General features: G+C 31.7%; 1 protein-coding gene across 1 annotated transcript; it reads left to right on the plus strand.

The window, feature by feature from the left end:
* The first annotated feature begins 470 nt into the window (after window positions 1-470).
* LOC110998418 (endocuticle structural glycoprotein ABD-4-like) lies at window positions 471-8,607 on the plus strand. Its single transcript, XM_022267071.2, has 4 exons — window positions 471-519; window positions 2,992-3,119; window positions 4,295-4,466; window positions 8,378-8,607. The coding sequence occupies exons 1-4, from the start codon at window positions 517-519 to the stop codon at window positions 8,519-8,521; spliced, it is 447 nt and encodes a 148-aa protein (XP_022122763.1). The 5' UTR covers window positions 471-516; the 3' UTR covers window positions 8,522-8,607.
* Window positions 8,608-9,029: the final 422 nt, after the last annotated feature.

Here is a 9,029-nt window from a genome sequence, read left to right on the forward strand (position 1 = left end):
CAGGTCTCAGTATGCTTATATTGATAAAAGGGATAGCTTTTCCAGCCATCCATTCCACCTGGTTACAGGTTGCAGAAAATAAATACTTAAGTTATGGGCCTAAGTATACGCTGCTATAACATGATTTTAATTTTTGACATAATTATAAAATTGACAAGTACATAACTAGTTCTTAAAATTTTAATACATTTTTGCACTGATTTTGTCTAAAAATTTCAGCCGGGATGGAAATGACGACTTTTATTAAATGTATAAAGCTCATCAGTGAGGAGCTAGATTTTATTGTATATACTTCATTTGAATTAAAATTGTATGCAAAAGCTTTTCCAACTTGCAACAGCATAGCTATTTAACATATAAACGGCAAATCAACTAAAAAGCGTATGTAAGATGAATCGGGATGCGTTTCTCGGGTCGTATAAAGTTCGTAGGTAAAGAAACTTGTATATAAACCCTTTGCACTGACAAAATGCACATACAAGTGCTGCAACTGTTGACTTAGCTGTTGCAATCATCATGGTAAGAAAATGAAATTCGCAATTTATAGTTTTATGGATTTATTGTTTTACTATAATATTACTTTAAATGTACAAATTGTTGAGTCCTAAAAAATATTTTAAGTTGCATTTATTTTGTGATTAATATCACTAATAATAATAATATATTCTTAATACAAAAATATATGAAAAGAAAAACGCTTTAAAAATAACAATCATGTTCTGTCTAGCTTCCTGTAAATTGACGAATTAGTTTTTTAGCTGCTAAACGTATAGTATCTAAACACAAACACTTTGCGTAACCACATAGTTAATTAACATAAAACCCAAAGTAACACTTGAATATTTTGCAAACAGTTTTAGGATTACTGTTTTATTTTCCATTTTGTATTTTCCTTAAAATAGATACACTGATTAATTACGTGTGTCTAGACTACTATCTAAAAACACATTTTGACTATTTACGAGAGTTTAACTAATATACTAGCAATTTTAATATATATTGATTATTATCGGCAAACGGTAGTTCGGTTACAACTTGTCTTCCAACAAAGGCCTCCTCTAAAGCTCTCCAGTCTTTCCTCATTTTTGCAGTGCGAGTCCATGTTGAACCCGCTATTTTCTTAACGTCATCCTCCCAACTCTTAGCCTGACGTTCTCTATTTCTCTTTCCGTCTAAAGGGTACCTGTGATAAGTTCACCTTTACTTCTTGGCCTTTTCTCTTCAGATTTACTACGTGAATATTAAGAAGAAAAGAGCGTACGATCCCTCATAGGCGGGTAAAACGATTCGTCCGCGTCAAAAAAAATGAGATTTTATTAATACCCTTTAGCGCCGGTCTAATAGGTGTTTCTCAATCTTAGAGATTACAGCAATCGTATTATTATCTTCATCGTTCGAGCAAATGTTAATAACGCATAAGGAAATTATTTATATTTGTGAGGCTTCAACGTATGTATTTAGACTCAGCAGTAGCACGTACTATTATTATTTGACAACAAATATTGCTATATTTGTTTTAAAATAATTATTGTTTGTTGTTTTGCTTTTTTTAAAGAGTACCGAAGCTTTTTCTCTCGGCCTATGTCTTCTACGTCGATGAGTAGGGATGCCTACGTTCAAATTTAATGACGTGGAATAAGTGATACCTTGATGATCTATTGTTACAAAATACACGTATTTTTTTTTAATAAGTCACTATTGCTCCAGCAAATTTATAAGTTATAAAATTTGAGTACTAATACTGTAATTCAAGAAATTATTAATGTAAATATTGTGCACGCAGTCTTCCTGGATCCTCTTACTATCTTTTTAATAATCAGATTTTCTAGACAATTATTACATATTTCCGTGTACCTTAAGATTCATCTTAATTCTGTACCAAGAAATGCGTCAGATTTCTATCGTAACATCATAAAATCTTCGTCCTTCAACAGTTCACTGTCATTTCATTATATTCACATCACGTTTTGCACGTCAAGAGCTTATCATATTTACTTACACATTTCATATTGTGAGCTTTTTGTGCATTATACTTATGTTCTATATTTAAATTATAGATAATTTAATTAATAATAAATACTACGAAGCCTATGTTACTTGATGATTTTTGTAGTATAGTACAGTAATATAATATCAGTTCTAGGATTATAAGATAATTAAGGTATATCTATAAGAAAGTTATTGTGTTGTTTTACTCGCAACCAAAATTGATATATTAACTTACTAGATATTGACGATTTATTTACAAAGTATTTTAAGATTTTCAAACGGTGTTGGAAATAAAACTTAACCAAAAGTGAGTTTTTGATAATTTCTGCAAATAAATAATTTTTTTAAGTTCTCAGCTGAATATTGACACCTCAGAAGTTCGGCGTAAGTTTTTCCCACACCATTCGAAAGTTCACTTACACACTACATGACCACAAAATCAGCTTGCGGTTAGCTTACGCGGGCGTTACATTGTTCAGAAATGACAACCTTCCGGCATTTGTATTTGTAATTCACATACTAAATGTTACACAATTATTACATTAGATCCTTCAGAGAACCTAACCTTTTAGATGGCTGTTGTAATAATATCAATGCCTGTCAAGCTTAGCAAGAGAATTATGTAATTCTGTATGTATTTATTTCCCGTAGACGGTCAAATTATATCTGTAAACTGTTGATATTTTTGCTTGCACTTTCCTGTATGGAGACAAATATTATAAGAAATTTAGTAGGTTTTAAAAATATCTATAAAATGTATTGTTTGCGTACAAATAAAATTCACAATTAACAGTTTAAAATATCTGAGTTCTTTACCATAAAGGGTTAATAATAATTAAGATGTAGTCCTTTGTAAAACAATTAAATTAAAAAAATAATGACCACTAAGCGTTTACTTTTAAGCGCCTGTCACTAAAAATTTCCCTTCCTAAATTAATAATTGCTCATATTTTACACTAGGCGTTTTATATCTATAATGTTAATACTAACATTTTTTTTCAGATCTCCTTTATATTTATATGCCTGGTAGCTACCGCCCTTGGTGCAGCTGTACAATCTGTGACAGAACCAATCCCAATAATACGATTTGAAATTGATGGTCCCCACGTTGATGGATCCTATAAATGGCTGTGAGTACAGACTTATATATAATACATATTAAGTACATTTTAGGCTGATTCAATGAAATCAATTTTGCAAATGTACACACTTCGTACATGACATTATAAAGTGAGAGCTTTTGTAAGTAATATTATTGAGACGTTATTATCAAGTATTTCAAAATTTCAAACGTAAAATTAACTCCGTTTTCGATCCCCGGTACTTTAAAATAAATTGTTGAACATTTGTGAAACTAGAAGGATAAACGCGACTAGAAAGTATAACGTTCAATGTTAAAGAGATTCTTATATAATTTTTGGGTTACACTTCTTCAAATATTAGGTAATGTTATGTTTTTTACGTGTGATTTTTTTTTATTGTCAAAGGTATAACTTAGAAATATGTAGAAATCGTTTAACATTAAAAAGTGTTAAGTGAAGTCATAAACGTGTCATGTAAATTATAATTAAACGTTTATTTAATCACAGCCTACGCATCTCATCTGATATCACATCCTAGCAATTAAATTGTTCAACTTTGACATTTTAGTGTAAAAATAAATGTTTGTATAGCAAAACAAAGTTTGTTGCATTTATTCATTAAACAATTGTTTGTTTTTCTCTGTACATATACATATACCAACAAGGAACAATTGCTACCCCAGAGACTGTTCGGTTTTCCGGAATGAAAGCTTTTTAGGTTTTTCTGTAAATTTTCTCTACACAAACCTGAGTTGAAGTCATAAGTTTTTAATTCGCAAATAAAAAATAGGGTTTGTTCGTATAGGTGTTAATTAAGGGTTGAAATTTTGTCTTAAAAATAAAAAATATATTTAGGGGAATGAAAAATAGACTTCCGAATCCCAGACCTAACCGGTATGCTCACAAAATAAAAATCGCTCGTACTATTTCGGAGGAGTTTAATTACAAACTTCGTGACATGAGATTTTTTTATGTCAGATAAAGCATCTAAAACTAATATTCACGGGCGAACACTATTTGCATAATAATGCGATTATTATTTATGAGCGAAGGATAATAATCCTTCGCTCATAAATAATAATAAAACCATTGAAACATTGCACTATAGCGAAATAATTCTACGCTAGGAGAAAAGCCTTTTTATTTAATTTATTATAAAATATTTGTGTGCTGTAAATAAATAAAATTCAAACCACAACAAACACTTTTACACTTATTTTTAGATATGAGACTGGAAACGAAATAAATGCCGAAGAATCTGGATATGTAAAGAACTTTGGCAAAGGAGAAGGAGAAGAAGTCCAAGTAGCGGAAGGCAAGTTCAGTTATAAATCACCAGATGGCACTCCCATAGTGCTCTCATACATCGCTGATGAGAATGGGTTTCAACCACAGGTGTGTTTTTTCTTATCCTTTTAACGTATCTTAGGCTTTTGTTGTGATGAATTAACATTGTTCTCCTAAGTAATTTCTAATTAAGGATATATGCAAGTTATTACATAATTCTAAATGCCAGATAGGACTTATGAAAATATAATTAATAGTTAATTGGTATTAGAAATAACTGGTTGTTTCATCAATCAAGAACATTGTCCTATATTGTGTGCATTTCTATTGTTAAGGGGAGCTATTCAAAATTCGAAAAATATTTTTTAAAGTTAAAATGCGTGGAGTGCAAACTCGACTCGACTTATATATTTAAAGATCGCATCGTTTAATAGTTTCGGTTTAATATCGTATCCGGTATTTTCGTGTGCCCTACATTAAGTACATCATGAAGGTTTGTCTTCATACACCTGCGTTAACGACACGCTAAAGGTCATATGAAGAACTTGTTTATTTAAAATGTATGTAGAACATGTATAATTTTTTAATTTAAAGTTATATCACGTGTTGCATATGTAAATACATATTTACATAGGAATAAACGGTGCCGAAAGCTATAAATCTATTGTTATTTAATAACGAAAAAGTAATGGTTCTCAGGAAGAACTAACTAATGCATCCTTCCGCACATATGATACAGTTATAGGGGTTATATATTTTATATACGATGCTGTTAAACTATGTCTTTAATCCAAAAGTCCTTATTAGAAAAAAAAGATACAGATACAGAAACCTGAGGCCTATACTGAGAAGGTTTTTTTAAATTGGTATAATAACACCGTTTTATGTTTTTATCCCATTTCATCATAGCGTGCACAAAATTTGACAGGAAAAAGACGGTCTTAGTTAAAGATTACAAGAAGCCCGAATTAAGATTATGAACAAAATATTCCAGTATTTTTTTTTATTTGGACCTCAAAATTAGGACAAACACATGTCAACATTAACATACATACGAAAATATAAGAAGCGGTGTCGTCCCTAAAACATGTGGACACGACCAGGTAATCAGGTAGTAATGAAAAAGCTTAGTCAATATTAGATATAATCTTTTATCACAGATTAAAGTTTAAGATTATAATAGATATAATCTTTTATCACAGCGGATTTACAATTCATTGTGCTTATAGTCAACGATGAAATCAATGATGTTTTATTACTGATATAAATATGTCATATGAACAGCTTGACTTTCAAGGTACAAGGCACAAATTTTAAATACTCACTTTTATTCATATTTAAAAGATGCGTCAGAGTATACTTATTTTTTATGTATATAACCAAAGACTAGATTATAAAGAGTACATTAAGTAAATTATTCTTGTATGATCACTTTACATAAAACAGTATATTTAATTTATATTGTTTTTCTGTTTTGAACAACGCCCAAAATAATTCTAAATAAATAAATTAGTGGCGCTACGACCCTTTTATATCTCGGCCTCAGATTTATATATCTAACTTATGATTAATCAATCAAGTAAGTAGGTTTAAAGTGTGTGATCAGCCTCCTGTGCCACACGACGTCAACCTTTTTGTACTAATTCAAGCCGGTTTCCTCACGATGTCTTCTTTCACCGTTCGAGCTAATGTTAAATGCGCATATAGAAAGGCAGTCTATCGACCACCTACGATCTCAGGTATGAGAGTCACACCCTGAACCACTTGGCCTATACAGCACAATAAATAGTAGTTTTTTTTAAAAATACGGACGATAAATTATATTTAGACTTGTGACCTTTATTTTCACTGTAGGGACAATGATGTATCGCTCGCGTAACGAACTTACATAAAGTGGCATTTGTTGATTATTACGTAGACTGACTTTTAAACGAAATCTTTGTTCATCATTATTTTCATATGCATTATTATGACGCACAAAATAGCTTCGCGAGGCTGTACCTTATTATATTTTACAATACTCCACCGATTTATAGCTGGGGTCTCCCTCCCGAGTAGTTGCATGCCTGACCCATTTTCGGTCAAGGTTAGCTAGCCAAACAGTCAAACTGAGCTGTCTGGGTCTTTCAGACCAACAGAGTGATTCCATTAAGAAATTGCATCCATTGGCTAACTCACACAATACATAGAGGTCCATCTTAAGGACGTCTGAAATGTTTTAATGGGGGTTGTTGGGGGCTCGTGATCCTTCAGGGTTCTGTCAGCCATCCCGACCGGTAATATCTGACATTCATGGTTCGCACGGTGCACTTCAAAAAGTACTGGTGAGATTTTATGAAACCAGCAATGAGTGTATTCGTAACTTAATAACACACAAATCCTTCCTCTTTGATTTAACTCATTAGTTCTCTGAAGGAATTACATGGAATTACGAATGAAAAACTTATTTTAAAAAGTTATGTAAAAGTTAATGTTAATGTTAAAGTTATGGCCTTTAAACAGATTGTATTAATAGGAACTACGCATACAAAATTAATTAAAATCATATTGAGAGAATTTAACTTTTGTCTTTTAGGATTATTCTAAATGTATGAAAATTTAATATTTCATTACGCAGTTTTGCGTTTTATTCTGCCACAAATTTGTCAATCTTATCTTAAATTACTGGGTGTGGTGAGAACGACATAAATTGCATGCGAATGAAGCCTGAATCATGATTGCGTAAATATGTAAAGGAAGATCGCGTGAGTGTAGGCATACGCTTAGCCAATACATAAATGTCACAAAATATCAGGGACCTATGCCCTAATGGTTTTTCCATTAAGGGTCTAACTGAGAATTAACATGATTATATCATCTTACATTATGCAGGAGAGTGTAGAAAACTTACAGATACTTATTTATTGTGATACTTTTTTGTTATGCAATACTTTAGTTATAAAATCTGTTACGGAGAAATTATTGTCAAGTACTGTTAACATGTCAAAAGGAAGGCTGCCCACGACGCAGGGAATCCTAGACAGAATCCTAAAACCTTAATATTAAGGATATCTTAATATATATATATATATATCTCTTGTCACGATGTTTGTCCGCGATGGACTCCTAAACTACTTAACCAATTTTAATTGAAATTCCCACACCGTGAGTAGTCTGGTCCAACTTAAGAGATAGGATATATTAGATCTTTAATTATAGTCGAAATTTTTTCAGAATACTAAATTCGAAAATTCTAAATTCTAACAGATGGTGCTGTGTTAAAGTACCAACGTTTCACATAACCTTTCACATTAGTTCTCCTACCGTTTTCCTTAAAGTTTACTTAAAACCTTAGCCACAGCAACGCGTGGCCGAGTCATAATAATACTGTTTTAATAAGGGTTAACATACTGTCCTAATTTAAAAAGAAACCAGCCTAAAACAGTTTAGTTCCGGTTTAAAGTCATTACATTACGAAAATGAAATATGGGTAATAAAGTCAAGCCGATATTCTAAAATATAGACATGTATCTGATATTATTGGGTAATAACAAGGCATGACTGTAGACCCTTAACGTTGACACTGATTTGGTGACATCTCGGTAATAATTAAAAGTTACGTATTCTGTTAACTAACCGAACCGGTAGTTTGAATTTTGAGAAACTCTTGGTGTCATAAATTTGTCTAATGCTATCGATTTAGAAATAGTGATTCGCGTTGCGGAATTTTATTTTACCTCACACAATAAACTATACGTAATAGTTTCAATATAGAATCTTTTTTAGATAGATTGCTTACAAACTAAAATAACATTCCGGATCACATAACATTCATGGAATATAAAACTTTTCATAGAAGTTGTGGATGGCTTACAGTGATTAATTAAAGAAACCAAACTATTAAATTAATTGCCCAATTAGTTAGTGGCTGATGTAAGGCAGTAATAGATTGTTATAGCTTCCGATTGGATGACATAACCCGTTTGATTCAAGAAACTCTGAGTACCAGATGAATTGTAACTTAAATTTTTCTGTTTCAGGGGGACCACCTTCCAACCCCACCACCGATCCCACCAGAAATACAGAAGGCATTGGAGTACCTAAAAACCTTACCTCCAACGGCTGCTGCCAGCAACTCACAAGGACAGTACCAGGCATCTACTTCCAAGAATAGGAGGCCCTAAACTAGACAGATCTTCGCGAACATTAGTTAAGGATTGTCACTGTATATACACATAATCACCAATCAATTAAATGTATCTTGTTGAAAATGCGCATATTATTCATTAATCATAAAATATGACCTTGTATTTACTGTTCTATTAATTTTCTATGAATAGTAATAGCTGATTTTATAGGCTCTAGCCCTTAGGCGATTTTTATTAGGTGGTATTTCGAAATTTAAATTCTGTGTCTAATGCTATATTATTGATTAAGCGTTTGACACGGTGTGTTAATAATCGGTTATCATAGAGATAGATTTGACGTGCTACTAATTGTTCCATACAAAAAATCTAGTGCCCAGACTTTTGTTTTAACTTTTTTGTCATTCTTAACGCCAAAATTTTCCAGAAAAAGTTTGATGAACAAGAAGAAAGCCGTATTGTCCGTACAGTTTTAAAAATTTATAATTTTTAACATACTCCATATAACGGTTATCATTGTTGTTTTTTTATAACAGCAAAACGGTAT

This window comes from Pieris rapae, chromosome 12 (genome assembly GCF_905147795.1).
Source record: "Pieris rapae chromosome 12, ilPieRapa1.1, whole genome shotgun sequence".
Classification (NCBI taxonomy): Eukaryota; Metazoa; Arthropoda; class Insecta; order Lepidoptera; family Pieridae; genus Pieris; species Pieris rapae.